Source organism: Cyrtonyx montezumae, unplaced genomic scaffold (assembly GCF_038088225.1).
Source record: "Cyrtonyx montezumae isolate F1298 unplaced genomic scaffold, pur_monq_1.0 scaffold_23, whole genome shotgun sequence".
In the NCBI taxonomy this organism is placed as follows: Eukaryota; Metazoa; Chordata; class Aves; order Galliformes; family Odontophoridae; genus Cyrtonyx; species Cyrtonyx montezumae.
The window spans coordinates 9705762-9731467 of NW_027071970.1; the positions used below are offsets into that span (position 1 = coordinate 9705762).

The window sequence follows — 25706 nt, forward strand, 5'->3', positions numbered from 1 at the left end:
GGAATGCACCTGAATGCCATGGCCAGGGACAGCCCTGTCCTTGCTTTGATGTTTTCTTTGTTGGTGATGGGGTGTTTCCATTTCAGACTGCAAATGAGGCAGTGCCGAGTCCTCTGAAAGAGGCTGTAGGCTACAGGCTCACCATTTCCTGAATTAAGAAATCAGTTGGAAAGTTTCTATGGATTTCAGCCTTGTTTCAAAATCCTAATGATGACCGCATGTGCTGATTGGCAGCCAGGCCCACGTCCTCCAATCTGTACCTGGCCTTAACTTGCACAAGAGCCGTGTTCTTCCTCTGATCTCACTTGCCTCATGTTTCCACGTCCAGCCTGAGCTAGTGAGGGTGGCTGGTTTGGTTTTGGGCGTTTGTTTCTGGGATCTGTAACTGGCTATTGACCATACAGCCCCGTTGTTGTTTTGCTCACAGGTGCTGTTAGGTCATGCTTGCTGGAGTGGCCTCATGCCTCTCCTGCAGCTCTGTCCCAGCTCGTAGGGAGTATGTAAGTGGTCTGCTCTGTAGTGGTCTGCCACTTAGGGGAGTTGTTCTTGATGGCTTTTCATTCCTTTTTTAAAATAGCTTGGGCAGTGCCTTTGGCAAGGGCACAACCGAGAACTTTGCTGAAACAATTGAGAAGAGTTAGTGTTGTAGCAAAGCTTTGGATCCCATTCTTGGTTTTGTTTTTCTTTCCTTCTAATTCATTGCTCCAAAAAGGGCATGATGAAACGCTTCCCCTACTCTCCCCTCTGTTTTTTCCTTCTCCTTTTAAGCGATCTCACTCATGTGGATTTTCTCCCTCTGTGGCACTGTGCCATGTGCCAGCTCTGAGTGTGTGTGTGCTCGGTTCTGCTCTGCTGACGTGGGCTCATTAAGAGCACACTTTGCTGTGGAGTCTCTTGATCCAGTGAGAGGAAGGCAGGCTGCCTGGGAATGACAGCTCTCACATAGATGCTCAGATGAGTCGTCTTTCTATTTCCTCCTCTCTTTGTGTTCCCCATCCAGCATCTTTCAGTTCCTACGTACATGCCATGTGCTTCCTTGTTTTGCCTGTGTGAGCAGCGCTTCCTGACGTCAGGATGCGTTCCTGGAGATGCAGCTTGGCCCATGCAGGCTTCCTCCCTGCTAGCAGGAGCAGACCTGCCAGGCTGGGTGTGCTCTGAAGGCTTTGGCTTATGGAGTGAAGGCTGGCTAACCCTTCCCCACAGCCATGGCCATGCCTATGGACTGGTTGCCAAAGGGTTTGCTGCTGTGCCATAGCATGACTTGGCAGGTGGGGGGAGGTGATGGACCAGAGCTGCTTCCACTAATTGTCAAGGCTTTTGTATTTGTTTTTGTGTTTATTTTCTTTTAATAATTTTGTGAACTTTAGAGCATGCATGGCTGAACGGTTTAATTAGCTGTGGGAACTGCTTGAAATAACTTCCTGGGGCTTTCTGCCATCCTCGCTGCCTTTCCACGTTTTCAGCACAGCAGTTGCTGTGAGCATCCTCTGCTTCTGAAGCTGCACTCCGGTTTGATAAGCTTTGGGTCTTCTCCTTTTCCACCTGCCATCCGGGGGTGTGGAGCTGCTGACAGGAGGAATACCAGCAGTGTCACTGAAGCTATATGGGCTTCGTGGAAACGTGAGGTTTGTCAGCAGGCCCATGCCTGCCAGTACACTTAAGAAGCTGCTAACAGGTAATGTTGCTGGAGCCTGGGGTCAGAGTCCTGCTCCTCGTGCGGGCATGGGGAGACTCCAGGTGACTTTGCAGAGGTTGGCATTGACCCAGGTTTTTCTCCAGTTTCTCATGTTGAGTCCCCTTGCTATAGCCCAGTGCTGGGACTGCAGGTGGGTCCTGGCCCAAAGGGACCTGGGGAAACAGCGACCTACCTTGCTTTGGTGGTGCTGTTCATAACAGAGTTCCACCTTGTGGTTCCACAGTGCTGTTAGCAATGACCAGAATTGGCTTCCTGATAGATTTTTCTTGTGCTTATGGTGATTTTTCTGTGGTCAGATATGTTTGCTTCTAGCTTCCTCCCTAGGCACGAATAGATTGTATATGGGGCTGGCCTTTGTGCTACGGGGCCTGCTTTGTCCTGATGCATCCAACCTGCACTCGGGTGCATCCCAGTCCTGCAGAACATCTGGAAGCTGTACATGATGAGTGTTCTCAACTGGTGTTGTATTGTTAAGGTTCACGGATCTTATGGTGGAAGTTTCCTTTGGAAGAAAAAGAAAAGGAAAAGCATCCTGTAAAAGGTGCTGCTGGTCATTTTCCTTAAATCCTTAAATTTGGGGTTTGAGAGGAAAAAATCATTAAATCTTAAATCCGAGTGAAGAAGTCAGTAGTGAGTGTTTTAATGTCTTACAGATGCAGTGGGCTTGCAGGATTTTATTTTAAATCTAACAATGGGAGCTGGAGTGGCTCCAGCACTGTGAAGAATGGCCTCCTTAATTAGGGTCTGAGCGGAGCGTGCGCTGGGTGCCATTTTGAAGTGGAAGCAGGGCTTGCAGTTGTTGTTCCCCATTTTGGATCACACGTCTCAGTGCCCGGAGTTGATGCAGGAGGGCTGGGCTGTTCCAGGGCAGCAAGGTTTCTCCTCAGTGATTAGTTCTGAGCTCGTTTCTGTCCCTTTCCTGTGCCCGCCGCTGCAGGCACGTGCATGGGATACGTCAGAGCCAGGAGGAAACGTCGCCTTTGTTTTTCAGCTTCAGCTCAGCCCAGCACACAGCACAGCACCGTTCCCCCACGCGTGGCTTCCCCGGCACGGCAGCAGTGCTCCGTGTGTCCATCGTCAGAGCAATGACTGCTGCTGGCAGGCATGGGGGTTCACTGTGAGAATAAACTTCTGCCAGGGTTATCCACATCTGGGTTTGTGCTGAGAGCTGGAAGAGACCCACCTAACTTTTCTTTTTACTCCTTCAGTTTCTCTGCAAACTACTTTTCTTTGCACAGGGAGATGCAGCTATGTAGCAAGGAGTGAGCCTGCCAGCCCAGGTACCGAGGTACCTTTGTGTTAGTGTGTCCCAGCATGTTTATCCCTGCCAAGTAATCAGTGCAACCAAGGCTCCAAGTAATATTATCACCTTGGCACATTCAGAAAGCCATAATCATGCTCTCCAGTTTAATGAGACTTGCTTTTTGTTTGCCTTCTGGTCTCTGGGTGCTGATGGCTCCCAAAGGCCGTGCACTCAGCCCTTCCCATGTGAGCGCTGCCTGCTTTTGGGGCCTAGCTGTGCCATCAACCCCCCCCCCCCCCCCAGGTCCCCTGGGGCTTCCAGGGCCACGTTGGGAGTGCTGTGACACTGTTCTGAGTGCTCCAAAGTGAGCTCACTGCCAAGTGGCCTTGGCTCTGCTATCTTTTAATTTTCTCTTTAATTTCTATTGTTTTCCTTGCTTATTTGCTAACTTGAAGAATTCAGCAGAGGATCTCCCAGCCCTGGGGGCGAGCGTTGCGGGGAGGTGCAGCGAGCAGCTCCTGCCCCAGGTGGGTCTGTGCTGTCTGTGGGGCTGCTGGGGTCTGTGCTCCGGGGCTGTTTTCGGAGGTGAATATTGCCATGCTGCTGCCGTGGGGCACGAGATGGTTCTCCAGCACTTCTCAGCTCCAGGAAGGTGGAGGAGCTCTGCAGGGTGCGGAAGCACCGTGCTTCCCTGCGGCCCGTGAGCCCCGGCCCTGCTCCCACGAGGCAGCACCGCACTCCCGAGTGTTGTTTTGCCGTCTGGCTGCTCTCCCTCCAGCTCAGCAAACTCAAGAGGAGTGCCCCCTGCGCGGCGAGAGCGTACCTGCTGAGCTGCAGGAGCAGCGGCACGGCCCGCAGCCCGCCGCGCTGACTGCAGATGCTGTGCTGCAGTCCCTCCTGGCTGGGATTTCGGCGCCTGGTGAGAAGTCAACAAACCCATTAAATCGGAAGCATTGCCGATGTGCGAAAGCAGCGCAGTGCTTGGGGGGGGGGGGGGGGAGCAGCCCCCTTCGTCAGCCCTGGGGAGGAGACGGTTAACGCGGGGCTGTCGGGCCGGGTTGGCCAGGAGATAGCTAATATTTTAGAGGGTTTCAGAGCGAAGCTATAAAAAGGCCTCGCAGTATTTCAGCTCCCCCATTGTCTGCTGGAAGCCAGCCAGCGTCGCCATGGCTACGAGGAATTATTACTGGCTGCCAGAGCTGGAGGAAAAGCTCATACTTTTGGCTTCAAAACAGGAGGGGTGGACTTATGTAATCCACTGTGTTTATAGGCTGAGACTGGCAGGAGCATTGAGAAATAATTACAGGCTTTCCATTTCATTTCCAGCTCGGTTCTAAGGCTGTGTGGCCTCTCTTATTTATTTATTTTGCAGCCGCGACGCTGGCCGCTCAGGATGCGGGAGGGCTGCGGGGATGCTGCCGGGTGAGTGCCGCGGGCCGCTCTCCTGTCGGAGGCGTTTTGTCTGCGGCAAGCCGAAGTAGGCCACGGCAGAAAGAAGTTCCTTTAGAAACTGGGACTTGGTCCCACGACACGGGAGCAGCGCTGGGGCTGGAGGCCGGGAGCGGCCTCTTGCTGGACGGGGCATTCCTGTGCCTCACTGCTTCCCGCGGGGGTCCCGGCCCTCGCTGATGGACAGCGTGTGTTTTTTTGGGAGGGGGATGGTGGGTGAGGGTGGAAAAGTTTGTGTGTTTTCTTCTTGCTTTCTCTCCTCTGGACATCTCGGCCTGGTGCGTCGCCGTGCTGGCTGGAGACAGATTTGTGAGCGCGATCGAAGCAGTTTTGCTGGTGTTCGGTGCTCTGGAGAGGTGAACTGCGAAGTTAGCCTGTAATTAACGTGGGTTTGTTTGTCCCTGGAACAGTCAGCAGATGACGCTGTAATTTGGGTTTGCCTGAAAAGCAGCGCGGTGTGTTTTGACTTCGGTCAGGCCAGTGGGAGTTTGCAGCTGCTGTTTTTGTGCTGGCTGTTGCATAAAGGCAGTGATTGCTGGCGAGCTGCTCGCAGAGCTCGGAGGGTGGGGGCACTGGGGAGGTGCTGCTCGTGCTGATGTCCCCCGCCCGGGACTGCGGGGTCTCACTGGAGAGCTGTGGCTTGGTGTGGGGTGCTGGGGCTGGGAGGAGTGGGCTGAGCTGCTCCTCATGTCCCTCTGCTCCTTTCTCATTCGGTACGTGAGAATGGCATTCCAACTGTGTCTCCTTAAATCCCACTGACGCTGGGTGTAAAGCTAAGTGGTGTGTTTGTAGAGGGATGTGGGGAAGAATGCTTTGATACGCCACAAACTTGCTGTAGCAGTTAAAAAGCATGTCAAAGCTGGAGGCTGCTGTGACTCTGACATCTCCCTGCACTGTGTGGGGACCTGCTGCACAGTTACACTGTCAGCCTGTGCTCGTGGGGCTGGCGTTGCTGTTGGGTGCAGTGTGACATTGGGATACCTCTGCACAGCTCTGTGCTCTTTGGGTTCCCTGTGGCTGCTGAGTGTGTTCAGGACGGGCAGAGGTTTGGGGTGGTGGATGCTCCTTGGAGGAGCAGGCACTACTCATGCTGGTGGGGCCGCGTGGTGTTGGACCCAATAATTCAATAACTTAACGATCCTTAACGCTGCTTTAACTCCCACCACAGATGCTGTTGGACTCAATTTGAGTTAGATTTGTTACTGCAAGGTTTTCATGGTTTTATGTTTTTTTTCTCCCTCCGGGCTTTGTGCCAGGATGAACTGTATGTTCTGTTCTTAACAGTTATGAGTAATGTATGCGTGAATCCGTAACGTAAGTAATACAAGGATATAAAAGGTGTGAGTGTGCAGAATTCATGCATCCCATGTCTGCACACACAGTGTGTGTGTTCGACACAGCCGAGCAATGCTGCCTGGGCAGAGCCATTGGCAGCTGGAGCTGCTCTCAGCCCAGCACTGGCTTTGGGACGCTGCTCATCCGCTCCAGGTGCTGCACTCCAGCTTGGCCCGATGGGATTTATTCATTAATTTTCTTTTTTAGCCCGGTAAAACGAGCTTTCTCTTGTGAATTATTATTATTATTATTTTTTTTAATGTGAAAAACGAGAAGGTGGCACTTTGCCAGCTCCCTCACCTCCCTCTTCCCAGCTCTGATGAGATCATTGCCTCTTAAAGTTTGTGCTGTACGTTGTGAGCCATGGCAGGAGGGGCAAGGAGGTGGCCGAGGTCCCTTGGCCATGCTGGGAGCCCTGGGGCACGGCCAGGCTGTAAGCAGCACCGGGAGGACGGGCACTGTGGGCTGAGGACTCACAGCTCTGCAAGGAGGAGTGGGGCTGTTGGCTTTGGGACCAAGCGTGCAGGGCTCGGTGTGTCCGTAGTTGGTGCTCCTCGGCTGAGCTCGCTCTCGTGTTGATGTGCTTTTCTTTGGGAGTTTCCTCACTGCTGGCTTTAAAGCGGGCTGCTCTGCAGGGTGTGAGAGTTCATGACCCTGCGGAGGATCTCTCCGGGACCTTTGTGTCCCCTACTGAGCCGAGGGGAGAAGTTGTTTATTTTCTTGGATGCCACACGGAGCTGCTTGTGAATTCCTCAGCTTTTGTCTTCTCCCTTGCTGTCCCTGGCCCTCTCCCCTCTGCCCCGAGTTCTTGGCTTGGAGGTGTGAGCACTGCAGGAGCACCCAGACCATGGGGACTCGCTGGCTGCGGGGCTGGGGACGCTCTGCTTGGTGCTGGGCTGTGTGTGCTGTAATGGGAATGGGGATGTGGATAAATAAGAGTATGTCTGAAAGCGCAGTTTCACAGGTGCTGTATGAACAGAACCTTTCTCAGAGCAACTTGTGGGTTTCTCTTGGGTCGGTTTGCAGTGCAGTGCACAGCGTGAGGATCCTGGGTGCACCTCTGGCTCTCACTGTCCTGCCCCACTGCTGCTCATGGGAGTGCAGCTGTGATCCCACTGATGCTGCTGCTGCCCAGGAATCAGTACTGTGCTGTGTCAGAAGGAGGAACGGTGTGTTGGGAGGTGTGCAGGTAGCTGAAAGGGTGAGGAGAGCTACTTTCAGGAAAGTTGTCTGTGTGATGCCCTTGGGAGCAAGTGAGTGTTGGTTTGCTCCTCCAGGTTTGTGGCCTGGGGCTGCGCCAGGGGGATGCAGAGAGGCTGGGAGGAGGAAAGGGAAGAGACACTTGGGTCTGCAACCTTAAAGGGTTTTGCTAAGAGCAGTAAGCACCAAGGGGTGGTGGATCAGCTGGCACCTGCAGTGCTTTGGGAAGGCCTGGGAAATGCTTCCATTTGCTGACACCAGAAAATAAAACTGCTTTTAAAAGGCAAAGCAGTAGGTAGCAGCTCTGAGTGCCAGACTGGGAGCTGGGGCTGGGTGCTCTTTGAGGTCCCTTCCAGCCCGAGGTGCTCTGATCAGAGGTGTGGTTTGGGCTCCATACCCCCATACGGTGTTGCAGAGGTTAGGGCTCATCCACAGCAAAGTGCTGTGGGAGATAGCAAGGGGGGAGTCCAGCACACGACTGCCCTTCTAAGCAGGGAAAACAACACTGTTCTATCACAGCACTCTGTTCTCTGGAAACGATGTAAGCATCCCACTGATGCTGCTGCACCCCAGCACCGTCCCTGTTCGGTTACTCTTTGTCTCTGTGCTGCTTTGCAGCCTCGTTGATTTTTTCCTGTCCACATGACACAATCGCTCCTTGTTAGCCCGTCGTGCTCTTTCCTCTTTCAAGGAAGGGAAGGGAGCAGGGGAACCAGATCTGATAATTCCAGCGAGTAGAACTGTTCCCCTGAGCCCTTTATGAAGAAATAAAAGGCTCTCCTTCTCTCCGCTTCTCTTTGAGCACGAGCACTTTACCCTCTTGGATTCCCTGCAGGCTCCTCACACTGCTAAAATTGAAACATCAAGATGTCTGAGGCAGCAGGAATTACCATCAGTGTTTTGACACCTGGAGGTACAGTTTCTATTAGCTTTTATATGAAAACAACACAGATTTTGCCAACGGAGTTCTCGTTAAATAATGCACGAAGACCCTGCTTCTGGCAGTGGGTATTTTTCTTTCACTTTCTCGAGCTCTTGGCTTAATTTTTGTGACCACTCAGGAAAAATACATCTCAGCTCACAGACAGCAGTAGGGCTCTGGGCACACGCGTGCTGAACTCCCTGGCACAGAGTCAATTATCCTGTTTCCTAATTAACGTGAAGAAAGGGAGGAAAGCAATTCAAGGTTGGTCCATTGGATTATTGGTTTGGGGTTTTATGGAAGCAGAACGCTGTCTTCCTGAGATACCTGATGGCTGTATGGCTTTGCTGCACGCAGTGTGGGATGGACACGAGCACTGGGTCACTGGGAACAGAAAGCAGGTGACTTGTTTTGGTGTCAGTGGCACTCAGCATCGAGCATATGCTCCATGCCTGCTGCTGGGGGAAGCGAAGGGAAACAGAAGGGCACAGCACGTGGATGTGACTGTTAATAGTTAGACTCAAAGTGCAGTTTTGACATTGCTAACCTAATGAGTGGTGCTGCGTGTGAGCGCCTGCTTATTTTCCCTTTCAGCACAAGTTGCTTTGACAGAGGAGTAAAGTCCCATTTTGACGTTTCTGTCATTTTAACTAGAGAGAGATTACAGTAAATTGGATTAAGTGAAAATCTTCTTCAGATGTTTGTGGTTTGGGCTGATTTATGGATAGATGTCAGTGAACGTCACTGTGCATCTTTGAAGCATCTGCTGTAACGCCGCTGCTGCAGTTGTGGGGGTTCTCCCCATCCCATCTGCCAAGGATGTCGTTGTCAGCGGAGTCAGTGAGGTTTGAGTCCAGGCATCAAGGCTTGTGGATTTCAGTTCTGGTCTCTGGAGTTTATTCATGAGTCTTGTGTTGTTTTAAAGGTTTGTGCCTGCATTGTGAGCTCCTAGGCTTGTGTTCAGCCTGCTCAGCTCCTTGAGCCACTTCTGCTCTATGCCAGGTAGAGAACCCCAGTGTAAAAATCCCTTCTCTCCGCCTAAGGTGCTGGATGCCTTATGCTGTGGCTGTGTCAGTTCTGAAGGTGCTGCCAGGAGCTGAGCACAGCCTATCCCAGCTCCCTGCTGGGGCTCTCCTGTAGCTGTGTGACACCCAGCCTGCCCTCCTGTAGGCACCGTGCTTCTTCTGTCTGCTTCTTGTAGCTGTGCTCCTCGCGTACTGTTGGGGTGAGCACATGGGCATGTGTTGCCCTCGCACTGAAAAGAAAAGATGCTGATTTCTGTTGTGTTGGTGCTTTGTCCTTCACTGTCCATTTCATGTCCGGTTCTTAAAAACATTCTGCATTATTTTCCACGGTATGATTATTTGTGGAAGATCACACTAGTGTGGGAAGATAAATTGGTAATCCCGCTTAGCAGCTGATCTTATCCCTCCTGAGTGGCTGCGGTTGCATAAGGCAGTGACCTGAGCTCCACTTCTTAGGGCTGCGGATGGGAGCTGCCATTCATTCCCCCCCCGGGGCAGCATGGTGGGGTCCCCATTGCCCCGTGGCTCCCCCAGGCCCGTGGGATGCCTGTGGCCCCAGCTGCTCCCACAGATGGGCTCTTTTCCTCTGTGCCATGGGTGAATTGGAGCTGTCTGTGATGGATCCTCACAGTGACAGGCTCTAAGTGGGAACTCTCGGGGGAAATTAGCCTGCAGCTTTTGGCTTTATTAAATATTCTCCAGTGCCATCCCAAAGGACTGCTTTTTAGTACTTGGCTAAATGTTTCATCTGTGTTTTTAACATCACCTGCAGGAAATGTGACTGTGGATAGCCTATATTGACATTGAAGTCTATGTACTAACAGTGGACAATGGGCAGACTTCTGCAGGGAGGGAAGGACCCGGCTGGAGGAGCTGCAGGTGACTCTGAGCCCAGTAGCTCCCTTAGAGCTGCAGTCTCCAGTAGCTGATGTGGCCTTTTCCCATAACACCTCTCTAACGATTGGTTTGTAAACTGTTTGTAATTTTTAAATTGTGAGTGGGTGTACAGTAGCTCCATTAGCATCTAGCTTGTAAAGTACACCAAGGGCCTGAAATGCCTGTTGGGTTGATGGAAACTGTATTTTCTACCCTTGACTGTGTATAGAAGCATTTTTTCCACGAGCTGTACAGCTTTCCATGTGCCCGAGCTGGCCGTGGGGATGAGCTGTGTAATGGGATATCTGTGTTGGAGGAGGATCCCACTCTGGAGCTCAAGCAGTCCTGATTTGAAAGCACATTGAGCCAAAGCGGTGTGGATCTGACAAGGAGAAATGAAAATTGCTCTGTCTGATGGATGCTGAGGTCAGGAGTCAAGGGATACTCAAGTGGGGAAACACCAAAAGCTGCCAAGTGCAGCTGGTGGCTGTCCCTGGGGCTGCCTGTGCTCCTGGGACACGCTGGGGCTGGAGGAGGCAGGGTGGGTTTGCTTGTTTGATGCACCCAGGGGAGTGAAGGTTGGTTTGCCTTTTCTGACGGCTCGAGTATGATTTTCTTGACTTTTTGCCTGCGGAGCATACAAGCCCAGCCTCAGTGAAATGATGGGAGATACTGATTAATTGTGAGGGGGGGAAAAGCAGCGAATTCCCCGTTGGGTAAGAGTTTACCAGTGGAGCTGTGACCTTGTTAAAACATGTTAACTCAATAAAAGCCTGAGTGTTTAAAGACAAGTGACTTCTTCCTACCTCGAGGGGCATAATTAAGCCATTCCACACCCCTGAAAGCAGAGCTGTGGGAGGACTGAGGAGCTCCCATCCTGTGCGTGTTAAGTCACAGCTTCCCATAGGTCAGGTCAGCGGTGCCTGTGGAGCTGGGTTTTTTTTTTTTGCTAGTAATAATTATTAACAATGAGATTAGAGATCACAAAACGAGGTGGGCTCATAGAGAGTGCCCTGGGAGGTGATGGACTCTTCATCCCTGGAGGTATTAATGTGCCATGAACTACTGAGCTACTCCTTTCTCTGGGCCACCAGAGCTGGAACTGCTCTCTTTTGTGGGGAGGAGTGAAAGCAGCAGATGTGTGCATGAGCAAATGGCCAGTTTGATCTTTAACCAACGTGAGGATTGACTCGTGGCCCAGTAATCAGCAAGGGATGTTAGGAGAAGGGCCCTGTGCAGGGTTCAGAGCTGACCTGGGCTGTTGTGTTGGCTGTGCTGGGTGAGGCTTGGTCTGAGAGCCCCGGTGGCTCTGTCATTTCCCAGTTGATGGCACAGCTGCATGCTGTCATCATACAGTTCTGAGTACCTTAGTTTACAGGTCATTTAATTTATTTTCAGGCTTTGTTTCGGTTCCCCAGGGTAATTTTCTTCCTTTGCACATCTTCCTATGGAGGCATTAAATAGTGCAGTTTGTCACAACAGTTCAGCTTTTATGCTGGCAGTCAGAGCTCTTCAAAGATGCTCGTGTGAAGTCGAGACTCCTGAATCATTAGAGGATCATGAAAGAAAAGGAATAATTTAGAACGCGGAGATGTTTTGTCATCTTTGAAACTGGGAAACGTGTGAAAGGAGAAAATGTTTAGCAGCGCGATCCGCCTCAAAGAACTTATCTTAGGGAATCCAGAAAATGAATTTCCCCTCTTTATGCAGGATGTAAATAATCAAAAGTGTCACTCCCGAGCCGAGTAATTTGTTCAACAAAAGGATGTGGAGGAGATGACTCCCGCGCGCTCACGGCCGCCCCAGACATCAGAGGCCCCATCTTGGCAGCGATGGAGGCGAAGTGTTTGAAACCCAAATGAGCAGCGTGTGCTGTGCCGTAAATACAGAAGGTTTGCAGGTGCTCCCCCCACACTGCAGCCCGGGCTCCGCGTGTTGTTACAGCCGCGGTTGTTAATGTGCTGTTTAGTGTACTTGGGAGCATGGCTCAAGCAGTCATCGTTATCACACAGTGGTGAAGAACTGATTTCCCCCCACCCCACCCCGCCCCTCCTGATTTGAAGTTCCACGTGTGTTTATGAAGCTGGGATGCGCGGCGTGGACCTGCTGTGCTGTGTGAGCACGCGTTGCTGGGGCAGTGGAGCTGCTGCCCTGTGCTTCTCTCCTTGCTGACAGTGTTCTGCCATCACTGCCTTCATCCCTCTCCTCCTCCTCTGGCCCCATTTCCCTTATCAGCACCCAAATGGTTGCATTTGTTTGTTTTGTTCTTTTTTTTGTTTGCTTGTTTAATTTCCTCTTCGGGCATTTCCATTTGTCTTTGCGGATCATCTTCAACAAAGGCCTCACGTGGTCTGTTTGTTTTCTATTTCCAGCCTACACTTAAAAATAACTCCTTTGTTTTGTGAATGGCCTGTGCCTGGGTGCACATCCCCCTTTCTCTGCGGGTTCCTCCCTCTGTTGTTGGCTGTCAGTACCTTTACTGTGGGTGTCCCATTGGGGCAGCTCGCCCAGACCTGCCTGGGCCCTGTGTACCAGCTCTGCTTGCAAGTGCTGGCAGAGGTCACGTCAGGGCAGAGCTGAACGCAGTCCCAGGCCCAAAATAGCTTGGAAAGATTGGGAATGCAGGTCCTGAATCCTGCTTTATGGCTCTTGGCACTGACAGGGTGGGAGTGGAGTCCCCTGGTGCTGAGGTTGGTGCCAGGGCTGTGTGAAGCTGTGCTGCGAGTTGTGGCCCCCAGCAAGGAAGACCTGTTGGGGTTTTACCCACACCTGCATGGAGAGGAGAGAGGTGGGTGCTGTGAGCAGCCCAGCCTGCAGCAGCTGCAGGACAGAGCCAGGAGCAGGGCCTGTCTGCCCCTGCTGGGCTCTTACGTGTTGTGGTTCTCCAAAGCCAGCACATCCCTTGCAGGTAAAGGCTTTGGGCCCAGGGCTGGAGTCACCTTCCTCCAGGCCGTGCAGCTCAGGGTGTGCCTGGTCTTTCCTGTTGACCTTGTGCTGCTATTTCAATTTAAAACCTCCGTACCCTGCTGCGATTGAATGCTGTTGTGGATTCCTGGGCTGCAGACGCTGATGTTGTTTGCTTTGTTACTCTGAATAGAGCCCCAAATGTACGGCAGGCGCCTGGCTCTCCATTGAAAGGACTTCACAGATACAGTACACACAAATATTTGTGTCTGATGTCAGCTGTGCTCCAAGAAAATTTCATGCACATTTTGCTTAGACAAACCCATTATCAGTGCACGGTGGTTCGTTTCTTAGGAAGGTCCCTCGAATCATTTTCATCATGTCTTAATTATTTTTCTTTACTTCTGCCCATCCTTTAAAGAACATGTGGGTAAGAAAGCTCCTGAGCTCTGTGCCCACGCCTGGGCTGGGGTGCTCGTGTGGGTGCTGCCTTCTAACGGCTTCTGCAGACCATCCAAGATCCGTAGACCACAAGTTGAGTAACGTTAATTCGGGCTTAAGAAACAGAATATTCTGTTAAGCTCATTTCAGCGTGTCTTTGCTTGTATAAAATGCTTATTTTAAATTCAAGAAGTCTGCTCTTATTGGGATCTTTAGAGCTTCTAGAAGGACAGAGAAATGGGTAAGTTCTGTGAGCTGGGAGTGTCTTCTTCTCACCTTCAGGCAGAGGAACTGAGATGGGGAATCGCAGCCCCTCACCCACGTGGCACTGTGAGTGATGAGCTGAGGTTCAGGCCCAGGAATGCTGCCTTGCTTTGCAGCGGGTCCTTGGGGTGTTCCTTGGCAAGGTTGGAGGTGTTGGGATGTGGATCTGGGAGTCTCCTGGGTGTGGGGGGAAGCAGACCGGCTTGGAAGCCCCCGCTCAGTGCCTGCAGCTCTGTGTTGCTGTCCTGGGGCCAGGTTTGCCAGCAACCTCTTGCTTTCTCCTGTTTCTAATCAGATTGTAAATCTCATACCTAGCACCATAATGGCTAATGCAGGTCTGTGGATAAAACATTCCCTGATCAAGACTCCAACCAGGGGGGAGAAATACTTTTCCGGTGAGACAACATCTGTTCCTCATCAAAATCAGTTGAGAAAAGTAGTAAGCAAACAGTCCAGATTTAAAGAGCCTGCCTGTGCTATTTCTGGTTTTATTTCCTATTAATCTGCTCCTATTGTTTGCATTCCTCTCCTACAATTAGTTAGAAACTCATCCCCAGGGCACGGAGTGCTCCCGGGGTGGCTGCTCACCAAGGTCCTGCTGTGCCCTGCAAACATTACTGTGAGTGGGATGAGTGTGGTGGCAGCTGCAGAGCTGTCCTGCTGCTGTGCTGGGCTCCCTGGGCACGCTCCCTCAGGAGCAGCATTGAGATACCTCTGCATTTCTGCCCTCTGCAGCCTTGCTAGGAATTGGCTATGGGTGTCTTTTGAAGTTTGGGCCCTCTGTGGGTGATCTCCTCGTGACATGTGCTGCTGCTGGGGCTGTCACTGCATTGTGGTTTGGTTTGTGGCCGTGTGGACACGGGCAAGGCGGCGAGGCAGTCCTGTGCCTGCCTGGCACAGATAGCAGGCATTCCATTAGTGTGGGCACATCTGTGGGCTCACAGGGAAAGAAACTCTTCCTCTTTTTTCCCTTTCCCACCCATTGTTGTTTTCTGCACGCACCAACTGCTGTTTTGGTTGAACAGTGCTGGCCTGGGCTCACTGTGCTCCCTGTGGAGCAGAGCTGGGCAGCTTGCAGCCCCATCACCTCCCTGCAGCTCTGTCTGGGCCGAGGGGAGTTCTCCCACTGGTTTCCCAACTGTGCTGCAGCTGCAGAAGGAGTTGCAACACGTAAGCCACCATGCGTGTGGGCGACCAGCTTGTGAAAATACCCTCTGGGCCATGGTGTCTTCTGTGACACTCGATCCTAATCAGAAGGGCCGATTCAGTGTTGATGTGGCACTGGAGGCACATGACACACTTGAGCCCCGAGTTACGGTGCAGCCCCGTGCTGGGCAGCGTGGTGCCCGGCTCCTGCTGGCAGTGGGGGCTGCCTCATGTGGGTGCAGGAATTGCTGGGGTTGGGAAGCAGAGCACTGTGCTACGGGTGCAGGGAGGTGTGAGCAGGGCAGGGTGCTGGAGGAGGGACCTTGGGGTGTGGTATGGGGGGAGAGTGCAGGAAGCGGGGCCGGTGGAGAACCGTGAGGGCGGTCAGGTTTTGGGGATCATCCAAGCCTCAGTGTTGGTTGTCTTGTGGTTGACTGAGTTTTAATCTGCCGCTTTCCTCTTTGCTCGCAGTTGTTGCGCGACGAGGAGAGCACGTTCACGATGAAGAGGAGCTCTTGGCTCTCCTAATCCTCTGTTGGTGATTTGGAAGCAGCCAGCACCGTGTCTGCTCTTCCGACATGTCTGGATCTACTCAGCCCGTGACGCAGAACTGGCGCGCTGCTGAGCCGCGCTACCCCCCCCACGCCATGTCCTACCCGGTGCAGATCGCCCGGCCGCACACGGTAAGACAGGAGCTGCCTTCCCACACCACCCCGTGCTGGGCAGCAGTTCCTCTGTGCTGGTCTCTGATGTGGCTGCCACGCAGAAATCAGACTGTTTCCATGCCTGTGATATGGGGTTTCGCCCTTCTTTTCCCATGTTGTGCTCTGTATAGTGCTTTCAGCTCTTCCCCTTGCTGTGTCAGTGTGTGCTGAGGACTGCCTCGCTGGGAGCGGAGCTCGGTACAGTGATGTGCTCAGGGCAGGAGTGAAACTGCTGCAGCCTTTGGGTCAGGAGAGCAGCCCTGCTTTGCGTGGTAGTCCTGTGGGGCAAGGAGGAAATATACTGCTGGTTTTCAGCATTTGGTCTTTCCCCATGTTTTTCCCTTCTCTCTTCCTTGACATGTAGTCATGTCCCTTGAAGGGCCAAGCCACATGTTGAGATGAGGGCTGGCTGAGTTTTGCTGAATGCACTGGGTCAATCCATCCAGATCCAGCCTCTCGCTGTGCTGTCACTCATCCCTGCTTGCTCATCCTGGATGTTTGAATGCTTTAGGTTTAAGCTCTTAATGGGAGGAAAAAAAACTCTCCTTAGTGGAGCAGCTTTAGTCAGCTCAGGCTGCTTAAATGAATCTTATTAGGTGCTGGAGTGTGATGTGTGCTCTCCTTAGTGAGCTGCAGCACGGTGACCGCAGCCGGTACAGTGGATGTAATGGGAGTTAGCGAGGTGACCTTGTCTCAGGGTTACACTGCTGATGGTGAAGGCTATTGAACTGTGAAACTCCTGCTGTGATGAATTTCAGGTTTGACTTGAAAGCCTGGAAATCCAAGAGATGTCAGCAAAGAGGTGAAATTTCCCTGTCTGCCCTCTTTGTTGGGCTTCAACAGAGCACCACATTAGAGCAGAGTATGAGTTTGGAATGGCTTTGAAATAGGAACATACGGAGGGTGCAGGACGGACAAGCTTTTGGCTGAGTTAACTGGCTCGTCTAGATCGCTTGGGGTCTGCATGCTTCTGCACAAAGAGGCTTTTCATCCAGGCTATGAGACAGGCTGACCTGGTTTGATCTAGGGGAGTTTTGCTTCCACTGGTATGAGCGTGTTTATTTGGGCGGTGGGTAGAATGAGAACGTTTGTCTCAACAAGAAAATCCCTGTTTTGTTTTTATCAGAAATTTCAGCAGGAGGATGTGACCAGGTGAGCAAGGTCTGCTGGTGTTGCAAAGCTGTGACTTAAAAACAACCCCCTAAAACACAAAGCTTGGGGTGGAGGGGGATTTCAGAAGAGGACAGATGGCTTCTGGCTTTGGGGTCGAGTCCTCATCCCCCGCCAACCCACAGCGCTCCCTTAGTGTCACATCAGCAGAGGGACCCGAATGGGGCAGTTGTTTGCAAGGCAAGCTGAGCTCTTGGTCTCTTCAACCTGTCCCGCTCCGTGTCTGGAGTGAATACTGTTTTTATTCTATCCTGTTAATGTTGGAAGAAGTTGCTGGCTTTTGCTTCTAGAAGCTATTTTTACAGCCGCGTGTAATCTCCTGAAGTTACGCGATGCCGTGTGGGTGTCTGGGGGCAGGGGAGGTGGAGGCTTTCAGCTGGAAGGCCGAGCGGACCCTCCCTCCGCTGAGTGGAAGCGTGCCAGCCCCAGAGAGCACCAAGCACACCTTGCTGTGCTGGGGGGGCAGGCAGGAGCCGTGCCCGGAGCCGTGCCGTGGCTCTGGGGGCTGCTCTCTGGTGGGGTTACTCGGGAGAGCTCCGTTGCTTTGAAGCCGCTGTGCCGCTTCATGTTAAAAGTCAGCGGTATTTGCTTGCATGTCTTGGCCAGGTCGGTTTTGTCATGGGGTGTGTTTGCACAGTGAGAGCTTGTTTGGAAGAAAGCAAAAGAGGCCAAAACCAACCCAGTGCTGGCGTGCCTCGCATCTCATTAGGTCTCGGTTCTGGGTTGCTGCATTCCACGACATCCTTTCATGCTGGGAACTTGCCGGCCCTGGGCTCCTTCCCCGGCTGCGGTAGTGGCCCGGTCACCTCCCCCTGGGCACGTGGGGGCTGTGCACAGCGGGGCTGCAAATGCCACGGGAACAGAAATAAATAACTGCAGTCCAACTGTGACGGGCGCACCCAGGGAAACGCAGTGCAGCAGGAATACTGAGCTCCGAAATGAGCCGTGACATTATTTTAGGCTTGGAGACACTTTATGAAAAGTGATTTAAAGGATTGCAGCTGTTGGGTTTCACAGATGAGGCAAGCGGGAGTGGGCGTCGTGAAGGGGCAGGAGGCAGGGGAAGCGGGCTGGGCGTTTTTCTGCTCCCTGCTTGCCAAACCTGAGGGAATGCCCAACAAAATGGGGGAAAAAAGATGCATTTCAGACAAACTCACAGGAATGTGCTTGGTATGTATGGGCACCAGCTCCCAGCAGCAGGATCCAGGAGTTGCTGCTGAGCCGGGGGCTGGTGGAGGAGAGGAGATCAGTGCTGGGTGAGCAGGGGCTTTGTGTGCTGGTTTTACCCATGCTGTGCCTGCCCTGGGGAGGGTGGTGGGCCCGCAGGGCTGGCTCAGCGTGTGAAGCCAGCTGCCTTCTGCAGGGTGGGCTGCTCCTACTGCCTTGTGGCCTCCTCTTCTTTCTCCTCCTCTTCTTTCTCCTCCTCTTCCTCTCTAATTCGGTGCCATCTGCTGCCCAGGAGGCAGGGTAAGAAAGTGTGGGATCTTATAACACCCTGAGATTTAATTCCATCTTATTAAAAAATTACTTACAAAGCAACTTTACCAAGCGTGCAAAGCGCTTTTAAAGGGAAGAAGGTTTAGTGGAAGGATTCTGTTCTGTTTAACTTTTACTTGAAGGAAAAAATCAATAATGAACCAGTTTTGAGGGGAAGCATGTTAGTTTTCCATATTAATTAGCTGTAATATTGGGGTGTTGGGCTGATTCTGTCATGTTCTGCTTGGGAACAGAAGAATTGTTTGAATGCTTTGTGACCTTTAGCTAAAGGTGAAAAAGCACATTACTTACCCCATTAACCTTCTAATGTGTCCGAAGTTCATGCTCTCTCGGAGCAAGCCTTGGCATGACGGATATTCCTTCGCAGGTGACCTGCAGATATTTTCTGTAAACAGATGGATGTCCTCGCATAGCACACATCCCCTGTCCTCCCGGAGCCTCTCCGTGGTCACTGTTCCCTGGGGCAGCAGGGTTGCCCTGGCTCCTTGCTGTGCCATGTCAGCTGGGAGCGTGCTGCCATTGCCAGGAGCTGGCTGTCCCCACACCGGAGCAGCCTCTGGTTCAGCAGTGCTTATGGCATTTTGTTGCTTACAGGAGATATTAATCGGGATTGGAGAACAGTTGGAATGCATGCACGTGCTCTGTCATCATTTGAATTGTGGTGGTAGTGTGGCATCCCCTTCTGACAAAGCCCTGTTCCCCACCCTGTGGGATGGCAGCAGGAGCTTCCCTCCTTAACCGCTGAGCTCCAGCTAGCGCAGGCCTTTGTGCTTTCTCACCAGCTGCCCCTCTTGTCCAGGAGTAGCTCATGGTAAGCCATTATGGTTAGCTGCTTGCTAACACCTTGCAAAGCAGCTCCTGTGTAGGAGCAGTTGCTCAGTTCTAGGCCAGCTTACTTTTTCACTGACCCAAACCAGGGACACGAGGTTGGTGCAGAGCGGTGTGCTGAAGTGATGTCTTGGCCAGGTGGGAGTGTGTGAAAATTGTGATTTAGGATCAGGAGAGATGCAAGTGAAGGAACAGAACACCTAATTCTCTGCCCCAGGGTCTCTCTCTCTCCGTGCCAGGAACAAGGAGCTGGCTTACAGTAGCTGCTGTGAGCTGGGCTCATTTTCCCTAGGATACAGCACTTATACAAAACAGCTCTTTTTCTTCAAGTAGAATTTTATGGCTGTTTCCTAATCTACTTTTTGGACACGAGTTGATGTAGAGGATACTTTGGTTTTTGTTGATTTCAGAGTTGTAAATCCACAGGGGAAGAAAAAACTTGCTGCATATGTGGTTTGGCAAAGGTAGAGCTCTGCTAATGCTGCTTTTGGAGGCGTAAAGCGGTCGCCTGTACTGCCAGCTTGACTGTCTGCATTGCTCCACCAACTCCTACAGTGGGATTGTGCTCTGCAGGACTGGGGGTGCTGCTGCTCGTCGCTGACAGTCAGTTACACAGCACTGTGAGTGGGTCGGGTCCGTTAACCTGAGGGATTTGCAGTGCAGCTGTAAGGAAGTATAGCTGGGAGCTGAGTGGGGGACGGGGGAAGGCAGCAGGTAGGTGTTGTATGGTGGGGGTCTCTTGCAGAGGAGAGGTGATGATGAGCAAAGTGACCTGATGCTTTAAATGTGGATGTCTGGGGTTTGGCGTGTCACTCACCCCACAACAAGGCTTGTGGCCAGGAGTGGCTGCAGGAAGCAGAGTGCCTGGCGTGGAGATGGGCTCACTGCTGGCTCACTGTGCCTGGATGTGACTGGGACAAAAGAAGGAGCTAAAAGTCTTGTGATAGAGAGACATTCAAATGCAGCCCCGTGATGAATGTGCTGCTGTTCTGTGTGCAGCCCTGGCTGCAGGGACGGGCTGGCTGCTGGCCTGGCACCAGGAGCTGCTCAGATGACTGGGAAGCCAGAGGAGCTGGGGGCTGCCCCCACCACACAGTCACTTCTCTGTGAATGGCACATTCAGACGGGACAGCTACACATCACTGACCACCCTGGTTTGTGCAGAGGGAGGGGGGAAAGGCTTCAGGAAGGATGCATTACTGTGCAGCTGCTGCGGGTGCTGATGGTGCTGGCAGCAGCCACGGCCTCAGTGCAGGGATGGCAGCAGCAGTCAGTGCCTTCCAAGAAGAGGCCACGCGCAGTGTGGTCACCTCCTAAAACAAAAGGCCAACTCAGCAGCGTCTGGGAGGTGGATGGCAAAGGGGCTGTGTCAGAACAATGAGGGCATTTGTCTTTTCAGCACATGTTGCATCCCTGTAGGCAAGATAAAAATGTGCACGCCCAGCCAGGTTTTTATTACCAACCTTATCTCCAACAGTATAGCTAATTGTGAGGCAGTTGGTATTTGTTTTTTTTTTATTTTGAATCCGCAAAGAGCCTGACCCAGGCTTTTGGGAAGGATGTGGGACAGACAGCAGAGTGCCTGGGGACAGCCTGCTTTGATCAGTAAGAGTGGTGATGCTGCATGGAGGTTTTCTCTTGCTTCCTGGGTCAATGCTGCTCCTCTGTGCTGGGGCTCTGTCACCATGCAGCTTCCTCCCAAACCTCCCCCAACCTGAGCTGGCTTTGGACAAAAAGAATTCTCCAGGCGATGGCTCAGAAGTGCATTTCTTGGCCTGATGAGCAACTGCTGCCAGTGCCAGGGGGTATCCAGGCACCGGACAGCTTTTCCTTTTATTGCTAAAATAGGTCACGCTCATTGCTGGCAGAGGTTTAAAGCAACTTCTTTTTGCTAAGTTCAGGGCTCACAAAGTGGAGTGGAAGTGTCCCTCGTCCATTGGCGAGGTGCTGGAGGTCAGGTGTTAGGAAAAGGCTCTGCAAGGTGGGCATGGAACGGGCTGCCCAGGGCAGTGGGCACAGCCTGGAGCTGCTGGAGCTCAAGGAGCATCTGGACCGTGCTCTCAAACACTGTTTGTGTGGTTCTGGGTGTAGTCAGGAGTTGGACTACAGTCCTTGTGGGTCTCTTCTGGCTCAGGATGTTCCCTCAATCTGTGAGGATGGGATGGGGGACCCTGGCTCTGCTCCTGCCGGGTGTCAGTGCAGGAGGAGAGTGGTGGTTTTAAGCGAATTGATCTTATTTTGCACTGAGTCAGTGGGGAGCTCCTGGTTACTTTCTCAAGATGCGATGTGGTGAGCAGCAGGGTCAGGCCTCGTGCGGGCAGCTCGAGCTGCACTGCAAGTGCTCACCCAGCTGTGCTGGGCATCCTGCAGGCTCATTCCAGCTGAAAGCCCTGTGTGTTTACACTCATTTTTCTGCTAGTAGCAGGAAGAGAGGAGCAGCAGCTCACTTGTTTTACTTCAAGAGCAGCTCCAGGCTTCCTCTCTTGCGGGCTCCTCTCCCTGGGGCCTCAACCTCAGGGACTGATGGGACAGATGGAGCGGGCAGCGGTGCCATGGCTGCAGCACTGCCTGGTCCTTGTGCCACAGGTTGGAGCCCAGCTTTGCCCCCGGCCTCCCCGTGCTGCCGTGGCTCGGCTGCGAGCAGGGGAAGAATGAAGCACGCTGGAAGGCACACGCGTTCAAAACAGAAAGTGAGAGAGGCAGGCGGGCTGCGAGCTGCCACAGCCATTGGTTGGGCACCTGGGTGATCCCCAGGTCAGAGGGCACGGGGAGGATTTCCCTGGAGGTGCTGCAGTAGGTAAGGCAGCGCACTGAGGGCTCTCACGAAGCAGCTTTCTTTTTTCGTGTCGCCGTCTGCGTTTCTGTGCCACTGAAAGCTTTTCTGCACTGCTGCATTCGGTCTCCGGGCTTTAGACGGTTTGATGATTGTATTTAAATGAGCCCGATAAGAACCAGGTCATGTAGGGTGAAAGGATCCACCGGGAAGAGGAGGGAGATGGCACTCTGAGCTCTGCGGCACTGAGGAAGAACGCGCCAGGTCGGTGAGATGGAGTGTGTCAGCTCCCTGCTCAGCACCCCGGGCCGGGGAGGTGCGGCACATCGCGCTCCCCGCTGGCAGCGAAGGACGGCATGCTGGGACGGGAGCCTGCCAGGGCACCTTCTCTGTCTGCTGCGTGAAGAAGTGTGTTTTAATGAGGCTGTTTTTGGCTCGTTAGCATTTTATTTATCTTAGATGTTGGCCTTGTGTGGGATTGCTCTGTCGCCGTGATTTATGGCACCGAAGGCATGCTGTGTCTGTCCGGTTCGGACGATGCTGCTGTCCTTGCTGGCTCAGCTCAGCCAGCTGCTCTGTGTGCTGCAGGGCTGGGAGCTGTGCAGTGGGACCTCCTGCAGCGAGCCTGCGCTGGGGCACGTTTGTGGCTGTAAAGGATCTGACTGCTCCATAAAGGCCAGGGGTTTGCAGCAGTCCTCCTGACATCACATGAGGTGCTGAAGGCTGCGCTGCAGGCGCTCACACCCCACTGTGAGGTACTGCAGTGCTGTCCCTGTGCTCTGTGCCCACAGCCCCGTGCTGCTCCGTGTCCTTGGGGGAAGGTGCCTCCCCGCTGCAGTGTGAGCCGAGCCCTGAGCAGCTCTCTCCTGGTGGTTTGTTCCTCTGCTGCTGCAGGTGCACGGTTTGAAAGTGGGTAATGTAGGCTTTCCTTGTTGATTTTCTAATTTTACTTAGCTGGCTTTGCCCTGAGCTTTGGATGTACGGCTTGCTGCTTTTCATGCGTCTGTTCCTTGCACACAGGGTGGATTGGCCTGGGCCAGGGCAGCACTCCAGCACGGTGCAGTGCCAGGTGGCTTGTGAAGGACGAAGAGCTTTGCGTTTTTGGGCCTGGGAGGCACAGACAGCTCAGCCTCTTTGCTGCATTTCAGTGTCACGCTGCTCCCAGCACAGAGATCCAACCTTCCTTTCCTGCCTGGTGGCTCCTGTAGATTTCCAGGTCTGCCTTGGCCTGGGCTGTCAGCACACAGGGCTGGAAGGAGTGCTGCCACGAGCTGCCCCTGCAGCCCTGTGGGTATTGGGAGGCTACGTAGAGGTGGACCTGGGAAACCTGGCTCTGTGTGGTGCAGGTGGAGAGGAAGCCCTGACCTGCTTGCTTATGCTCTGCCGGCGCTATTAGAGCTGACACAGTTCCTTCCACCCAGAGCTGTGTTTTGGGAAGCTTATCAGGGGATGATAAGGTCTCGAATTTGTAACTTCCAAACTGATTTTTGGTCTCTTAGCTTTGGCTTTGTGTTGGAAACATCCCCCCTCCTTTGGTTGAGTGAAGAGGCTTAATTTATATCAACAGCACAGAAGAGGTGCTCCATTCCATAACGCTCCATATTCTGTCTGCTTTCTTCTATTTTGTGACGTTTACAGAGCTTGTGAAATTCTGCAAGTCACAAAGACTGTCGGTGGAGAGCAGCTGTGCCACAGGAGGGCTGGTGGGAGAGGAGCCCTGCTCCAGTGGGAAGTGATGGGAAGGGGAGCCAGGGGCTGAGGAGCGTGAGTGCCCCAGCTCAGCTGGAGGAGGTTTGGCAGGGGCATGGTGTGCAAGTAGAAGGGCAGGGAGGGGACGAGCTGTGGTCCGGGCAGGGGACGTGGTGTGGCTGTCTCCCAGCAGGTCTTCAAAACACTGAGCAGTGACACCGAGGTTTCTTCTGGAGGCAGCTCGTAAACCTTTCCGGCATTTGTGTGTGAAAAGCACGCTGCTAGCTCACAGGGTAACGTACTGCAGTAACTTTCTGTGCAATTAATCCACCTACGTCCTGCCAGGTCTCCCTTGGTTCCTTTGACAGTTCATCACAGGGCACAGGGATCTGTCACTTTTAATTCCCCTCGCATATTTTTCAGGTTATGTTTTCTTCCACTAAAACTGAGTGCCAGCATGAGTGAAGAAGAGCAGTCAGACAGCAGTGCCCGGCAGGGGGATGCAGTCCTGGTCCCAGGGTTGAGCATCACGCTGCTGCTCCTGGCCATGCCAGCAGGCTCTGAGCTCCAGGAGTTGCTTTCTGAAGGATGTCATAGGAAGAGAAGGCAGGGCTGTGTGTGGGCAGGGGAAGAGGGAAGACAGATGACTGTCAGGACAGAGGAGCCCTTCTTTCTTTTTTTTCCTCTCAAGGACACAGGCTTGCAGCCTCCCAGGTGGGTAACTCGTTTGTACACCTACAGCAGGTGAGTGCCCTGGCTGTAGGCCTGCTGTGCCTTCCCAGCTGGTGTGTATTTGTTTTGTACATCAGTGGCAGAAGCTCAGGTTTTGGTTTAGTTCTGAAGAAGAGAGGATGAGTGCAGATAGGAGAAGCTTGCTGCAGGCCCTAGTCAGGCTATGAGGTCTCACTGCTCCCATACCTCAGTGTCTGTGCTTTTCCCATCCACATGGGATCATGGCATGCTCTGACCTGTGGTCCCACGGGGCCTCACATGTGGGGGACTTTCTCCTGTTAGGGTCTGAATGTACAGCAGGGCTGGAAGGTCGCTGCTATGTGAGTAGATGGAGCCCTGCCTGCAGCTGCCCAGAGGTGCCGGGCTGCAGGGCCCACTGGGCTCCTGGTTTTGCTTTCTTTGATTCCTGCCCTTTCCCATCATCTTTGAGAGCTTGACACTGCTGCTAGATGCTGCAGAAAGATGAACCTGCTCCCCAACATTCACCTCCTGGTGTGCCTTACAGAACTGCCTTTCCCCTTCCTCCTCCATTTGTGTTTGACCTTCACAGCTCCTGGGAGAGTGGGGCAGAACTGCAGCAGGGATCTGGTTTTGTTGGCTCCCCTTTACTGAGTGCTTAGAGCAGGTTTTTCCCCTTGGATTTCCACGAAGGAAAGGTGCAGGTTGGTGCAGCATAATCTCCAAAATCCCCTGCGTGCCTGCCCTCACCATGCTGAGGCTCCTTGCTGTGCACTGGGGTTTATCAGCCCTCATTACATCTGATCAAATAATGCCCGTGCAGCTGTTTGGGCTGAGAGGTTTTCCCCTCCCAACTGTGAGTACTTGGCGTTATATTTGGTGGGTGGTGATTTGCTTTGGGCTTTTTTTGTTGCTGTTGTTTTTGACCCTGATGTTTCTCTTCCTTTGTGAGGCAGTCAGAGCTTTTGTTTGGTGTCGCTCTGGGTGAGGGCCGTGTGAAATAGACTCCCAGGTGAGATTGGTGCTAATGTAAATAAGTGTCGGTGTTAGCACGGCTAATTCTGTGGCAGGGCTTTCTGTGCTGCTGCTGAAGGTCTCAGTTAATTAGATGATTAGTCTTCTTTTTCTGGTCAAGTATCTATCTGCAAATAAAAAATAGCGGCTGAAATGTAGGTGCTGAAATGCTGTTGCTGGAGTCAGCCTGTGGCACAGAGCAGGAGGGCTTCTTATTTAATTAAAATCGGGAACATACTGTACTGTACTCTCCAAGGGTCAAGGAACAAAAGGGATGTGCACATAATAAGTAGCATACTATCCTTTTGAGCCCCTTCAGCTCTGCCCAGGGGAGCTGTGTTTAAAGGAACAACATTTGTGATCCTTCCTCTCTTCTTTATTTCTCTCCCCGCGCTGCGGTGTGGGTTACTGAAGCTGAAAGCATCCTGTGATGTTTCACGTTCTCTCACCTGGCTCTGAAGCCATCTCCCGAACAGCGTGGGTGCCAAGAGCCCCACGAGCCTGGCGTGGGGGGGTCCTGAAAGCTGCCATCAGCCTAACGAGCTCTGTCTGTTTCCACAGGACGTCGCACTGCTTGAGTACCAGCACCATTCCAGGGACTTCGCCTCGCACCTCCCGCCCGGGTCTATCATGCAGCCGCAGCGGAGGAGGCCGTCCCTGCTGTCCGAGTTCCAGCCTGGCAATGAAAGGTACCTCGTGCTGCTCCTGGGGCTGGGGGGCACCCAGCTATGCACAGCCCTGGGGGGCACAGCGGGGACTCGACGCAACCTGCATTGAGTGATGCTGGGTATTGCTACCGACTGTACCTTACCTAATGCAAGCAGCACCTTCTGGTTTCTT

General features: G+C 52.9%; 1 protein-coding gene across 1 annotated transcript in view; it reads left to right on the forward strand.

The window, feature by feature from the left end:
- Positions 1 to 25706, forward strand: part of NCOR2 (nuclear receptor corepressor 2) — a 159809-nt gene that overhangs the window by 30527 nt on the left and 103576 nt on the right. The window contains exons 2-3 of the mRNA XM_065739140.1: positions 14973 to 15184; positions 25428 to 25555. Coding sequence (XP_065595212.1) covers positions 15080 to 15184; positions 25428 to 25555 — 233 coding nt within the window. The 5' untranslated portion in view covers positions 14973 to 15079. The remainder of the gene's footprint in view (positions 1 to 14972; positions 15185 to 25427; positions 25556 to 25706) is intronic.